The 14,119-nt window shown below is 54.3% G+C and overlaps 5 protein-coding genes across 5 annotated transcripts; 2 read left to right on the forward strand and 3 right to left on the reverse strand.

Moving 5' to 3' along the window:
* Positions 1-27: 27 nt before the first annotated feature.
* BDZ83DRAFT_718559 (BRCA1 C terminus domain-containing protein) lies at positions 28-3,832 on the reverse strand (the record flags this gene model as incomplete). Its single annotated transcript, XM_060512091.1, has 4 exons — positions 28-2,201; positions 2,253-2,580; positions 2,696-2,783; positions 3,816-3,832. 4 exons carry the CDS (start codon positions 3,830-3,832, stop codon positions 28-30), a joined length of 2,607 nt encoding a protein of 868 aa, XP_060366417.1.
* Positions 3,833-3,923: 91 nt separating this feature from the next.
* Positions 3,924-7,054, forward strand: BDZ83DRAFT_616418 (Cullin binding-domain-containing protein). The gene is made up of 5 exons (XM_060507973.1): positions 3,924-4,463; positions 4,807-4,850; positions 5,965-6,050; positions 6,100-6,274; positions 6,326-7,054. The coding sequence occupies exons 1-5, from the start codon at positions 4,380-4,382 to the stop codon at positions 6,756-6,758; spliced, it is 822 nt and encodes a 273-aa protein (XP_060366418.1). The 5' UTR covers positions 3,924-4,379; the 3' UTR covers positions 6,759-7,054.
* On the reverse strand, positions 7,055-8,061 carry BDZ83DRAFT_616433 (30S ribosomal protein S6). The gene is made up of 3 exons (XM_060507974.1): positions 7,941-8,061; positions 7,843-7,874; positions 7,055-7,706 (listed from the first exon to the last, which is right to left on the reverse strand). Exons 1-3 carry the CDS (start codon positions 7,962-7,964, stop codon positions 7,421-7,423), a joined length of 342 nt encoding a protein of 113 aa, XP_060366419.1. The 5' UTR covers positions 7,965-8,061; the 3' UTR covers positions 7,055-7,420.
* Positions 8,062-8,242: 181 nt separating this feature from the next.
* BDZ83DRAFT_616435 (squalene/phytoene synthase) lies at positions 8,243-9,740 on the reverse strand. The gene is made up of 2 exons (XM_060507975.1): positions 9,464-9,740; positions 8,243-9,395 (listed from the first exon to the last, which is right to left on the reverse strand). Exons 1-2 carry the CDS (start codon positions 9,592-9,594, stop codon positions 8,426-8,428), a joined length of 1,101 nt encoding a protein of 366 aa, XP_060366420.1. The 5' UTR covers positions 9,595-9,740; the 3' UTR covers positions 8,243-8,425.
* A 238-nt stretch (positions 9,741-9,978) lies between these two features.
* On the forward strand, positions 9,979-13,422 carry BDZ83DRAFT_650536 (DNA repair protein RAD5; the record flags this gene model as incomplete). Its single annotated transcript, XM_060510382.1, has 2 exons — positions 9,979-12,287; positions 12,336-13,422. The coding sequence occupies 2 exons, from the start codon at positions 9,979-9,981 to the stop codon at positions 13,420-13,422; spliced, it is 3,396 nt and encodes a 1,131-aa protein (XP_060366421.1).
* Positions 13,423-14,119: the final 697 nt, after the last annotated feature.

Genomic DNA, 14,119 nt, shown 5'->3' on the forward strand with positions numbered 1-14,119 from the left:
ATGTTGAAGTAACCCGGCGCCTTCTTTTTACTTGCGTCTTAGTTGCCTGGTATTAGGCCTTGCCTCGTCACTAAAGTCAAATCCCCCAATGGTGGAAATCTTCTTCCTGGCAGGCTGACTGACGACGGGAGAAGACGGAGCCGCCCCTTTGCCGGCTCCCTCGCCGCCGACGCTGGCAATCTTGCTCATCATCTTGGCCCGATGCTGCTGGGCGCCGGGGTCCTGATACTGTATTTGCGTCGATGGTGGTTCCTGCTCCTTCTCCTGCTGGGGCTTCTCCTCCGCCGTCCGGCCCATCGAGTCCATGCGCGACTCGGCGCTTCCGCTAGATGCTGCCGACGCGTTGCTGATAGCGCGCCCAAATATTCGTTTGGCACGTCGTGTCGGTTGCTGCAGCGGGCCTGAGCCTTCCACATCGAGGGCATTCTCGCCGCTGGGTTTCGACTCGATAAGAGATGCAAGCTTAAAAGTTAGGTCTTCTTTCTCCGCGTCCTTTATCGCGTCCCGTTGACGTTTGCGCTCCGCTTCCGCCTCCGCTTCTTCATTATCTATTGGTTTCGTCTTGACTTGGCTGTCCTCACCGGCTGCGTCGGTGCCAACCTCAGCCTCAACGGGAGCCTGCGCTTCGGCTAGAGAAATAGGGGTCGCATCCAGACTGTCGGCCACGCTCGTGGTTCTAATCAATCCCACAGGTCGCCTGATTGGCCGCTCCGCTTTCAAGTCGCTGAGCATTGCGTCTGTCAACGGCGGTGCCACTGTCCCAGCACCAAAGCTATCTGCCTGGTGCGTCTTGGCTGTCTGGAACTGGAGAGAGGGGGTCAACTCAGCCTTTGCGATCATCGTTTCGGATTGTGCAAAAGCCGCTGCCGAGGTCTCCTTCACGGCTGGAACCTTCGCAGTTGAAGTAGCAGGTTTCCGCCGACCTTCATCGTCGTGGAATGCTGTTGTGTCGATTCCACCCGCGACTGTAGAGTGTCTTGCCGCTGGCTTTCTAGAAGCTTGAGGCACAGGCTCAGACCTTGTCCTTTGGAAGGCCTGCTTCATATCCTCCCTAGTTGTCTCTTTGGGCTTTGGTTTGGGCTGGAGATTGAAAGGCTGGCCCAATTCAGGAAACATGAACTCCTTGATTGGCACGTTGAAACCTGTTGTCATGCACTCCCAAAGCCACTCCGAGCTGACAACTGGGATGTTATTGTCGAGGGCTAATTTGAGCTTCTCCTTCCTCGTTTCCGCAAGCGCTCTACACACCAGCACTGAGGTCGTGTCGTTGAGTCTTGATGCGAACCGAGCACCGATTTGTGTGACTGCCTTTTCCACATGCAACAGATCGATTCCACTAAATCCCGCCGTGCAGATGGAAATATCCTTGAAACCATGAATGGGAAATACTGGTAGCGGGCGACCTAAGATGTGATTGTCCGGGTCGCGGAAAGCTTTATTATGCAGGCATCGCTCGATGAAGAACTCGGTCACAATTTGGATCTTGTCGATGTGCTCAGGCGGAACCTGAAGATATGTTGAAGGCTGGGATTCTTGTGGGACGATAAGAAGCCTGCGGTTCGGCCTGGCCTCGTAGCCTTTGGTGGAAAGTTCTTGGAAGGAGTCGCAAACCTGTCCACCGAGGGACACTATGGTGTCTGCGAGGATTTTGGATTTCCATGGCTCAAACCCGGACATGAAGAAAGAGCATACAGAGAAGACGCCCGCGTCAGGGGCAGGCTGGACCATTCGATCGTGGATGCCAGAGTCTTGAACTTCAATCCTGTCCGCCGTATCGCCAGGCCCGGCGGACTCGCCTGAGGGCTTGTTGCCGAGGATATCTCCCCAAAGCATGTCTCGCTGGCTGCCGAGCTTCATGCTGGCCGTTTTTCTGAGTTTTCTCTGGCCAATCTCGCCGGTGCCTGATCTCGATCTTTTCCCTGCGGACGCCTTCCTTGGCGTTACTCTATTCCAGGCGCCCTGGCCTTGCTCCTCGGCCGGCAGGACGGGGTCGAAACACTGCTCATCGAGAATCAGGCCGCGCTCGATGCTCTGTTCGAGCCAGGCTAAGGAAACGGTGCGGATATTCCATGCTCTGGCAGCCTTGTACTTCTTTCCTTCCGGTTTTCGGACGATCAGGTGGGAGACTCGTTTCGTTAGGTCGCCCGTATATGCGCCGCCGTTGGAAGTGATTTTCTCGATGATGCTGTTGCGTTGATCGGCTGTGAAAGGTCAGATCTGTGGTAGAAATAAACCCAGTAAAGTTTGCTTACGATCGTCGAAGCCAGTCATACAAAGCAACAGACTCCCACGCTTAGCTTCAGTAGAATCGGCTGCATCGACGACATGGCCGCACGTCTCCAGTGGCTTGAGCTGCCACTCTCGTTCGAGGGCGGCAAAGTCAATATCGGCATCCTTCATCCATAGATCTCCTACTGCATCGATCCATTTGGCATCCATAACCTTAATATCGGTTCGTTCTTTGGCGACATGGCGGTATTTGGGCGTGTCGTAGTCTCCTACGACAAGATGTGTTACGTCGGGTGTTAGATCGTACTTGTGGATGCCTCCGAGTTCTTCAGTCTTTGTGGCTACTTGTGTCTATATAAGTGTCAGAAGATTGGGGTATGGTGAGGTTGTAACAAGCAGCAGCAGCAGCAGCAGCCATCGAGTGTAGGCAGAGGGGCGAGTGAATGTGCGCATCACCACAACTTACTCGCTGGTCTGGCGGGATGCTTGTGCAGCACACGACAACGCCCTTGAAAGGATGCGCAGGGTCGATGGCCGGCTCGCTCGAGTCCCGACTGCGAGGGGAGTCCATCCTATGGCATGTCGGTAGCTGTGTGGTCTTCGAGGCAGCATTCAAGACTGGTTATCCTATTCTGTCGAGGGTTGGATGTTCTCAAAGAAGGTCGTCTTTGTCGCTGTGGTGTAAGGTACGGTACCTCATGCAACAGCGGGACGGCGCGTCGAGAAAAAAGTCGCGTCTGCTGCCTGCCCAATCAATTAAAACAGCTGTCAAGCGCAACAGGTGCCATTGGTAGACGTCATTCATAGTGGGGCTTCTCATATCATTCGCACACTATGCATTTGGACAACGGGCGCAGTCAAGAAGGTGCTGTGGCGGGTAAAAACACAGTGCGGTTGTCAGACCAGCAAGGTGCCTTACACAACGAGACAAGTCTCAGGCTTGAACTATCACTTCAGCTTCTTCACCAAACCTCACTCAAATGGAAATGAGTTTAAATTATTGATTCGCGAGAATGGTCGACTGGAAACCTTTCATTGGGCGGTTTAGTCAATGCACCTCAATTTCGTAGGGCACACACAAACCGATCTTGCTCCTAAAGAATAGCTGTCCTAAGCTAGTCTTAATCTTGGTCTTGGCTCATCATCGTTATCCTCATGGCATGAAACGAAGCCTCATGTTTGTGTACAAAATATGGCTTGAGGTGATTGGAGAGTAGAGAAGAAATAAGCCCATATCGATCTCATGAAGATACACCCTCTCGAAGTTTGCTGTCCCTGTCATCATATATGAGAGGAAATGTAAAGTGTTATCGTCTACCTTACACGGATGAGATCTGATGGGAGGCCATCGGGCTTTCATAACTCATCATGAAAGATTCAGACGAGGATAGAGGCGATGAAACAGAGAAACTGAAAAGAATAAGCAACAGAAGGTCTGTGGGTCTTTGCAGTGAGTTTGACGAGGTCGATGAGTATGAGATGCACGCATAGAAACGCGGGAGAATGTTCCTTTCAAGATGAAAGCCCAATAAGGAAGGCGGGGTCAAAGACGCGGGCTCTTGCGGTCGGAGGGTCCCACTTCCCGCCGTCCACGGCCCGCCATGGCACCAGACCGAAGGTACCTTATGGAGTACAGCACCTCAAGACAGGGCAGTGGAGGGCATCTTTTGAAGTGAGGTGATCACTGAGTGAGAGCCTTACCGCCCCAAAAAACCAGAGACTACCCCGCCATAGGCAGGAAGACCTTCAGCAACCAAATTGGAAGGCATCGCTCGTTGGCTCTTACCCCACCATCTCGGCTTCAGCCTTGCTCGCTCCCACCCCTCCGAAGCTCTTTTCCACCATTTTACTTCCTCCCTTCCCAACTGACCTCACCACTGCAACAGCGACTTTCAATCTCACGCACCTCGTCACGTCTGACCTGCACGAACTTCACCTCGTCTCCTCAACAAGCGGCTTACCCACGACCTTTCCCTCTCTGCCTCGAAGCATATTGCCCTACCGCCGACACCCTCAGCTCGTCGCATCGTCACCGACTGTTGAAAGCGGCCGATTGCGTCACGCGACTCCCTCAACTCACGTACAAACCAGGAAGACAGTCTTGGGCGATAAGGCCACACGCAGACGGAGGTAGAACTGCTGCGAGCACAATGGCGCCGACATCGACCTCCCAGAAGGCGATGACCACCCAGTTCGTTCAGTTGACGGGTGCAAGCGACAGAACTGCACAACGGGTGAGTCCAAGCCTAGAGAAGAATACACTATCGCTATCGGTGTCTCGGTTTCTTGTCTACCATGCGACGCACGCGCTTTCCCAGCTCCTCATCGTCCTCCTCGGTTCGCAAGACGTGAACCTCGTTATTGAATTGATGGCGAAACGTCGAAGCCTGTCGTGCGCCGCTACTCTACGTTGCGCTGCATTGCGCTGTGCTGTCTAGTGGCCGGACCATGACTGGGCATCGACGCGATACTGCCTTGGCGGGGAAGGGGGGCTGCTGGTAGAAGACGAGACCGCCGCCCACCGGGCCGTTGGATCTTCAAGACGGAATGGAATGCTGACTACAAGCTTCCAAATAGTACCTGAAGAACGCCGGATACAAGCTCAATGAAGCTGTTGATGCGTAAGTGCAACTCACCCGATATACTACATTGGGTTTCTTATTTTTCTACGCCTCGGTTTTGTTTCGTTTCGTTTCATTTGGTCTCGCTCGCCCCCCGTTGTTTGCTCGACATGGCCGTTTCTGCCATCGCCTTTTACCGCCCGTATAATGTTATCCGAACCACTCATCTCACCATGCGCCGGCCCTTCTCGGGCAATTTGGCCTGCAGCGCACGCAAGGATACCGCGTTAGCCCATACTTGACTTGCTCGGGTGTTGGCCCGGTCTGAGATGCCCTTTGTGGGGGAACCGCCGTCGAACCCCCCTCGGAGCGCTACTCAGCGTTGCGCTGCTCCAATGCACCCGTCAGAGAGAGGCACCTCTGCAGCTACGAGGTCACAGTTCACTCTTTGGGGATACATTGTTGCCCACACCGCAGGAGAAAGGCCGAGTCGACGCCGATTGACAATTGCTCCTGAAACATACACGCGGATGAAATAGCTCTTAAAGCAACGAACTGCCGTGGCAGCCGCCACCGTCGTTGCTTGGATCGGCCATCTCCCGTCCATTGGTCGATCTAGTTGACGCAAGTGCCTCGCCTTTCCGGACTGGGCCGGCTGTCACCCCGGTGCCACTCATATCCGACTACCTCGAAGGTCACGGTCCTTTGTATGGAGAAATTGGCTAGCATCCATCATCTTCCCAAGCCTCCCGTCACAAACGGCCACAGGCAGTCAGCACGTCTTTGCTTCTTCGAGCCTCCATCAGTTATTTTGGTTCCGCACCAAACGGCGTGCTTCGTTCTTGGTTGCGCCGGATCCCCTAAGCACGTTGGGACTGCTTGACGCCGAGACAAGAAAGGAGCATCAAGACGATGGGGTGGAAAGGGGTGAAGAATGCCTTGTCTATCAAGGGCTCGAGCTTGTGGCCTTCAAGACGCAAGTCCTCAAAAAATAACCTCGTCGCTGAGGAGAAGAATCAGTCTGGGTATTCCACCCACTCAGTCTGCCATGCCCTGCGCAAAGTTGCCAGCTGACATTCGCCTCTTGAAGCTTCATGAGCCCAACTTTGTTTACGTTTTCATGGACTTGTTGTCCCTTTTGTTGCAGAAAAGCATTGACTGACAAGTCCTAAAGATACTTCTCTGGCGGTAGTGGAACTTCCACACCCACGACTTCAGCGCTCGATACTTCGTTGAATCAAATGTTCGACAAGCTACGAGGTATCATCTCACAGCCTGGCCCCTCCGTTCCATGACTAACAGTAGGTAGATGACTCAAGAGACGAGAAGAACACACTGGGCCTTGACACTACGATGGCGTACCTCGGCGACCTGGGTGTCAACATCGAGAATGCTGAGCTGCTAGTCGTGATGGAACTCCTTCAGGCACCTTCTGTTGGAGAGATTACCAGAAAAGGCTTCGTTGATGGCTGGAAGGCGTCTGGGTACGAGTACCTTTTTCAGCGTCAGTCAACAGTAGACTAACATGACAATAGTGCTGCAACGCGTCAAGCACACGTCTCCCACATCAAGTCACTGGTCAGCAGTCTTTCAACTGACCCTGCTTACTTCAGAAAGGTGTACCGGCACACCTTCGTTGCCAGCAAGGAGCCGACCCAGAAGGCACTCAACCTTGAAATTGCTACAGTCTACTGGAACGTCCTCTTTTCGCCACCCGGCTGGGAGTGGAAGACGAAAAACCAGGAGTGGCTGCAGCTGTGGTTGAAGTTCCTCGAAGAGAAGTGGACCAGATCTGTTAACCGTGACATGTGGAACCAGATTCTCGAGTTTGCGACCAAGTCCATGGCAGATGAGACATTGTCTTTCTGGAATGAGGATGGAGCATGGCCCAGTGTGATTGATGACTTCGTGGCTTGGTGCAAAGAGAGAGGGATTGGCAAGTCCGAGACAATGGACTTGGACGCCTGAAGGCATTTACAGCAGACCATGGATCGGTCTCGCCACACGAGGCCGAAACTCACGACCAAAGGTCATCAAGATAATGACTGGGACGAATCCGACGACGATAGGAGGAGTGCAAATCAGCACCCCTTCCCCACACACTTGGTACATATCAGCGGGACGTCGTCTATCGACAGCCAGGCCGCTGAAACCACAGAGAAAGGCTGCATCGAGAGGCCAAATATCATGACCAGTGGTAGAGATTTTCAGCATTAGCCTAGCGCATGCAGTTATGGACTGCGAATAACAGATTGACAAAAGCTCAAGTGCAGGGGGAAAGTGCATGGTTCTCAATGCAGTGATTGAGATAAAACTTTGACGTCCAATTTGTATCAGTGGCGTGCCACGTATTTATACACTCCGAACTATAGTCGGCTCTATTCATGCGCAATCAAATGTCCCCGGCACCGGCTCGGGGGTGGATCCCGTATCATACAACAACTGTCATTTTGAGGCCCGCGAGCCACGATTCACGTCTTCCACGCGAAGGGGAATCATACACCCCACGCTGTGCGGTCTCCCACTCTTTATCCGCGGCGGTGATGATCCGCAAATTCCCTTTTCTCTTTCCATGCCCCTCTCACGTCTTGGGGGCCGTCTTTTTTTCCTTTCTTCCCCTGAAAACGCGCTCATTGATCCCACTTGACGTCTCCGAAGCGGGCCATGGTCTCGAGTTTGCCATCGCCGAGCTTGACGTGGGCGGTGCGGATGACGCGGGGGTCGAGGTTGATGGTAGTGCGCATGTCGTTGTGGGTGGCAGAGGAGGCGTCGTAGCGCATGACAAAGTAGTGGCCCGCCTTGTGCTTCATCTGGGCCTTTGCGACGGGGCGCGGGAGGGTGAAGACGCCCCAGTTGGAGATGCCACGGATGACGCCGCCGTTGCGGAGGACGATTTGGCCGGCGGTGAGGGCGATTCTGTAGAGGTAAATTGGTTAGTGATCGGAAGGGCATTGCGGAATGGGTAGGGTAGGGTTTGCGATGGTGGACGGCGGGAGGTATCGAGGCGTTGGGATCGAAGGGGGTAATGGGTAGAGATGGAGGGATCGCGTACTCTTTCACCTCGGCGAGGGAGCCCGGTCGCACCTGTGGTGATGTTAGTGACTTGCTCGAGACGACATGTATCGATAGGAGAGTGGGGCAGCGGCTTACAATTCCTATGAGTTCGTACAACATCTTGATATCGACATTGACGCTATACTGGGGATGAATCGAGGTTCGGAAGAAGCTCCAATCGACGATTGCCAAATTATTTCGGGAGTCTATGCGCCACAGTGTGGAATTTTCCGAAATGTGGCCGGTGCTTCGACAACATACACAGTAAAATATGGGGTGAAGGGAGCTTCAGCCACAGCCGTGTGGCGCGTGATCAAGTTGATCATTGGCACTGTCCCCGCGGACGAACCGGCCAATCCAGGTGACGGAAATGTCAGCACTGGGTCTATCGATGGGGTTCACGGTTCAACTCAGTCACGGCTCAGATGTAATTAGGCTTCATGGGAGCATGATTACTTATTTACACGGTCTCTTTAACGAGAAGCCAAGCTAGTCTTACACTGCACTCTTACATAGCCAACCCATTGATGTTGTAACACCGTCGGATAAGTGATTATACAGGACCATGTTATTGTGGCCACTTAGATCTGGCTCTTGCTCGTCGCACGCCACAGACGCCAAGGCAGTTTCCAGCTCGGCTTCACCGTCCACGGGTCAAAGTTGGTCCCCTCGAGATTCGTCAGGTACTCCTGCGCGGGCACAGCCTCAAGTAGCACTCCGAACCCTCGTCGAAGGTCCCGCTGCGTGTCATCCTCTTCCGGCTCGTACACGTGCTCCGCCTCTCCCTGGTGTTCAAACTCGTGACCGGCATCCTGCCCAGCCTTGAGATTCTTAAGCATCTCCCGCGCCGTAATGAGGTGGTCGTTGGCCCGCGTAGCCACCTTGAACACGGCGTCCTGGAAGCCCTCTGCCTGCGGGCCGTATCGAAAGACATCCTCCTCCCGCAGGTTGACCTCCGCCATGACATCCAGCGGGAGGAGAAGCGCGGGATCCTGTCGTCCGCCGCCCGGTCCGGCATGGGATTTCGCGGGCTGCTGCTGCGGCGCCGCCAGCACCGGGATACCGCGCAGGACGGCCACGATGCCGCACGCCTTGCCAATGTGACTCGCCAGGTGATCCACCTGCATGGAGCGAAGCGGCATCGACGCCAGCGTAGCGTACATGAGCGTCGAGTACGTGTTCTCAGCATACTCCTCCAGCGCGGCCAGTGACGCATACGGCCTGTTGTCCATGTGCTTCGCCCGCGTCTTGACGAGCCGCTGCACCCAGAACTTGATGGAGCTCGCCGTGGCGTTACCTGGCGAGCGTGCGCGCAAGTCCTGCAGCGCCTGGTGGAGGAGTACGCATATCGGTTCGGCCGGGGGCGCGCCGGCAAAGGTCTTGTCGATGGAGTCGCGCCAGAACTGCATGCGCATCTGGCCGATGGTCGGGTTCGAGACGAGCTCGGGGAGGCGGACGAGTTCGAGGTTGAGGCTGCGGAGGGCGAGGTAGGTGTCTGTTGCGCGTGCCGGGACGAGGCGGCTTATTATGTGTGCATCGTAGTCGCTGTGCCTTTTTGGGAAGTCAGCATCTTTTGGAACGGTCAAGTTCATGATTCCGGGGACAGGATGCGGACGTACTGTAGCTGCGATTGGCAGTACTTCCTCGCCTTGACGACGTCTGCGTCTGTGACGATGCCCCTGGTGCTCCGTGGAGGGGTCTGGACGGGCCTTCTCAGGCCATGGCCGGCGATCCGTGTTGTGCGATTCATTCAGGAAAAGACGCTGGTGACATGCGCCATGTCGGTGCTGCTTCTGAAATTCGCGAGATGCAACTGGATAGAGAGCTGTGGGGCCTGATTTTGTGCCTGCTGCCGCTGCTACACTGTGTAAGTGCACTAAAACTTCGAGGTCGAACTTTTGCAGTTGCGAGTAGTGACGTCTTTGCTGGGATGTTTCTTAATTGACTTACCTCAGCAGACACGCAGTCACATGATGACCCGACGCGCCCGTCGCGCTGATTGATTCGCCTCGCGTCTCCCGTCTTTCCTTGCCCAGGTAGTTTTTGTGGCGGTTCGTCTCATTCAGTGTCAGTGGCACACCACCCAATACGACCCGCCATCGTGGAAACTTTCATGGCGGCGACTTGAACAGCCATGGAATATCCACAGTCTCCTGAACCTCCGGCGAAGAGGAGACGCTTCTTTGCCGCCTCGGACGACGATGTGTTGAGCCATCAGTCCAGCCCAGTGCTGCCCACCCCGCCAACGCAACCGAAGCAGCGATTCTTCCAAGATGTCGACGACCAATCACCCCAAATCAAGAGCGAGGATGCTGAACCCCCGTCTTCGCCCTCTAAACCACGCGGACCGCTCGTAGAACAGCCAGTCGACGATGCCTCCAACCGATCCGGCCCGTCTGCAAATATGCAGCGCGAAGAGTCCGCCATGACGTTCGATCAGGAGACCTTTGAGAGCTTCATAGGAGACAAGGTCACGGCGGAGGTGCTGGATATAATTCGGGATAGTTGCGACAATAATCTCGAGCGAGCCGTCAACATGTACTTCGATGGCACGTGGAAGAACCTCAAGAAGAAATCCCCGGCTCTCAATGCCGTCTCTCGATCCCCACCAGCCGCAGCGAACAGCACGAAGCAAGATTCTGCCATGGAAGACGCGCCAAAGCCAGTGATCAGACGAACGATGCCCGAGGCGCGGTACATCGGTTCCCTCGGTGTTGAGGGTTGGGCAACACGGAGCGGAGCAAACCTTTTGAACCACGGAGATGTAGTCAGGATTGAGCGGCAAAAGATCCAACCGCCCAAGTCCAAGTTACACACCAAGTTCGGTGTCGCGAACGCTCCTCAGCGTGGCCCAGCTGCGGGTTCAAAGCGAAACGACGTTTTAGTTCGATTTACAAACAGCAGCGGGTCCGAGATTGGCAGGTTGGAGAAAGAGACAGCCGAATGGGTCTCAACGTTGATGGACCAGAAGATATGCAAGTTCGAGGGCACCTGCGTGTACGCCCCTGAACGACTGCGAACGAACGACACCGTCTTCATTCAGTTGAAGTGTTATCTGCTTGCCTCAGCGTTCCATCGGCCTGGATTCAAGGAGGCGGAAAACAGGGCGACCAATTTCTTCGAGGAGAAAGAGTCGACCGAGGAAAAGGAGCTGCGCCTGAGGCAAGTGGCATTGGTGAAGCTCTTTTCTGAAATCAACCTTGAACCAACGCGGGCCAATGCCACTGCGTCGAAACACCAGCGGCAAGGCTTGCTACAGGCTGCAGAGATGGATGAGAAGAAGGAAAAAGACGCTGCCAAGCCAAGCGACAGAGCGCCCGGGTCCTCGCCCCCCTCAGACGAGCAAGAGGAGGGTGAAGAGCTGGAGCAAGACCAGCTTGATGCTCTTTACCGCAAGGCCCAGTCATTCGACTTCAACACACCCGAAGCGGAACCTGCAGATACCTTCGCTATGAACCTCAGACCCTACCAGAAGCAAGCGTTGCATTGGATGATGACCAAGGAAAAGGACCAGAAGAGCAACAGGGAGCCAAGCATGCACCCCCTGTGGGAGGAGTATTCATGGCCACTCAAGGACACTGACGAAAAGGAGCTTCCTCAAGTCCATGACCAGCAGCATTTCTACGTCAATCCATACTCGGGAGACCTCTCTCTCGATTTCCCTGTTCAAGAACAAAACTGCCTCGGCGGTATCCTGGCTGATGAGATGGGTCTTGGCAAGACCATCCAGATGCTCAGTCTAGTCCACACCCACCGCTCTGACATCGCGCAGCAAGCCAAGGCGATTGGTGGTGTTCCCACGTCCGTCAACGAGCTTCCAAGGCTTGCATCCAACTCATCAAGCGTGCTAGATGCGCCGTGTACAACACTCGTTGTGGCGCCGATGTCATTGTTGGCGCAGTGGCATAGCGAGGCTGAGAAGGCCTCGAAAGAACGCACTCTCAAGGCCATCGTGTACTATGGCAACGAAAAGGCCAATAACCTTCAGGCCGTATGTTGCGCCGCAAGCGCAGCGTCTGCGCCTGACGTGGTCATCACCAGTTATGGTGTGGTTTTGTCAGAGTTCAACCAAGTTGCGGCTAAGAAGGGTGACAAGTCGTCCCATACCGGATTATTCTCGCTCAACTTCTTCCGCGTCATTTTGGATGAGGGCCATCACATCAAGAACCGCCAGTCGAAAACTGCCAAAGCGTGTTACGAAATATCCGCCGAGCACAGGTGGGTACTGACTGGAACGCCAATCGTCAACAAGCTGGAGGATCTGTTCAGTTTGGTTCGTTTCCTTCGTGTGGAGCCTTGGAATAACTTTTCGTTCTGGAAGACTTTCATCACCGTCCCCTTCGAGTCCAAGGACTTTATGAGGGCACTTGATGTGGTGCAGACCGTGTTGGAACCTCTGGTTCTCAGACGTACCAAAGACATGAAGACGCCTGAGGGCGAGCCGTAAGTGGATGCATCCTGGACTGTTACGCCTTGACTAACCCTTGGAAGACTGGTACCGCTCCCACCAAAACATGTTGAAATTGTCGATGTCGAGCTCAGTCAGACCGAACGAGAGATTTACGACTACATCTTCACGAGAGCCAAGCAATCGTTCAGAGAGAACGTGGAAGCAGGCACGGTTATGAAAGCGTTTACTAGCATTTTTGCCCACATTCTGCGCCTACGACAGTCTTGTTGTCACCCAGTTTTGGTACGAAACAAGGAGCTCGTTGCGGACGAGGTAGAAGCTGGAGCTGCGGCCGATATGGCTGCCGGCCTTGCGGACGACATGGACCTAGGTTCCCTGATTGAACATTTCACAGCAGCTATATCCGAAACGGAATCCAATACAGCTGCTTTTGGAGCCCATATCCTCGGCCAGATCCGCGACGAAGCCGAGAGCGAGTGTCCGATCTGCGCCGAAGAGCCTATGGTCGAACAGACGGTCACTGGATGTTGGCACTCTGCTTGCAAGAAGTGCCTCCTGGACTACATGAAGCATCAGACAGATCGGCATAAGGTGCCGACCTGCCCCAACTGTCGAGCCGAGATCAACTACCGCGACCTATTCGAGGTTGTTCGCCACGACGACGACCCGGATGTGTTCAAGAAATCCAAGATTAGTCTACAGCGCTTGGGTGTGAACAACTCCTCGGCCAAGGTCGTGACTTTGATCAAGGCCCTGCGTGACCTGAGAAGGGAGCAGCCGCGGGTCAAGTCTGTTGTCTTCAGCCAATTTACATCGTTCCTGACACTGATTGAGCCGGCTTTGGCGCGGGCGAACATCAAGTTCCTCCGCCTCGACGGATCCATGGCGCAAAAGGCTCGCGCGGCGGTCCTGACTGAGTTCCAAGAGTCAAAGACGTTCACCGTGCTGCTCATCAGTCTTCGTGCTGGTGGCGTGGGGCTGAACTTAACGTCTGCGAAGAGGGTGTATATGATGGATCCCTGGTGGAGCTTCGCAGTTGAGGCTCAGGCGATTGATCGTGTGCATCGCATGGGCCAAGACGAGGAGGTCAAGGTCTACCGCTTCATCGTCAAGGGGAGCGTGGAAGAAAGGATGCTTCGGGTCCAGGACCGGAAGAAGTTTATGTGAGTTGACCCATCCGGTGTGCTGGATGACCGAGTATTTGCTGACTTGATACCCTTAGTGCTACGTCTTTAGGAATGATGAGCGACGAGGAGAAGAAGCTTGCACGGATCGAGGACATTAAGGAGCTTCTCAGCTAAGGGAAAAGTCTCACGTAATGGTTCTCATGGCTGGCATATGTGCATTTGCAAGGCGTTCTTGGGGAAATTGCCTAAGATGGCATGATCAATGATAAACATAGTGTACCTAGTGCTCGGCGCCGGTGGAAGAGGCCGGCTCAGCACGAACTTGCCGATAATACGGCGCAAGTATTTCAAATGGACATATTCAAGTTCGTTTCCTGTGTCTGTTAGTAAACGGTTCGCAGGAGTGTGAAATGTTGTGCTAGGTTTGACGTCGCACAACGATCCATGAGCGAGCATGACATTACTCTCAGTGAAGTTCTGAAGCACTTGCCCGGAGGACGAGCTCTTGGTGATGGAAGAAGTTTTGGACATTGAAATTTGTAGTAATCATTTCCAAGTCGAAGAAGCGCCCGCAGTTTCACCCCCAGCTGGCCTTCGCGTATAACTGTTCCTCCACATAGCTCACACTTTGAAGCCAAAACCACAGGCACTCAAGCAACCGTATTCACCAAAGATGTTCTGGACTTTGGAAATAAACCAGAATAAACGCCGGATCATCCAAAAGTCCACATGCAATG

The sequence above is a fragment of the Colletotrichum acutatum genome, assembly GCF_030867785.1.
Source record: "Colletotrichum acutatum strain CBS 112980 chromosome Unknown BDZ83scaffold_33, whole genome shotgun sequence".
Taxonomy (NCBI): Eukaryota; Fungi; Ascomycota; class Sordariomycetes; order Glomerellales; family Glomerellaceae; genus Colletotrichum; species Colletotrichum acutatum.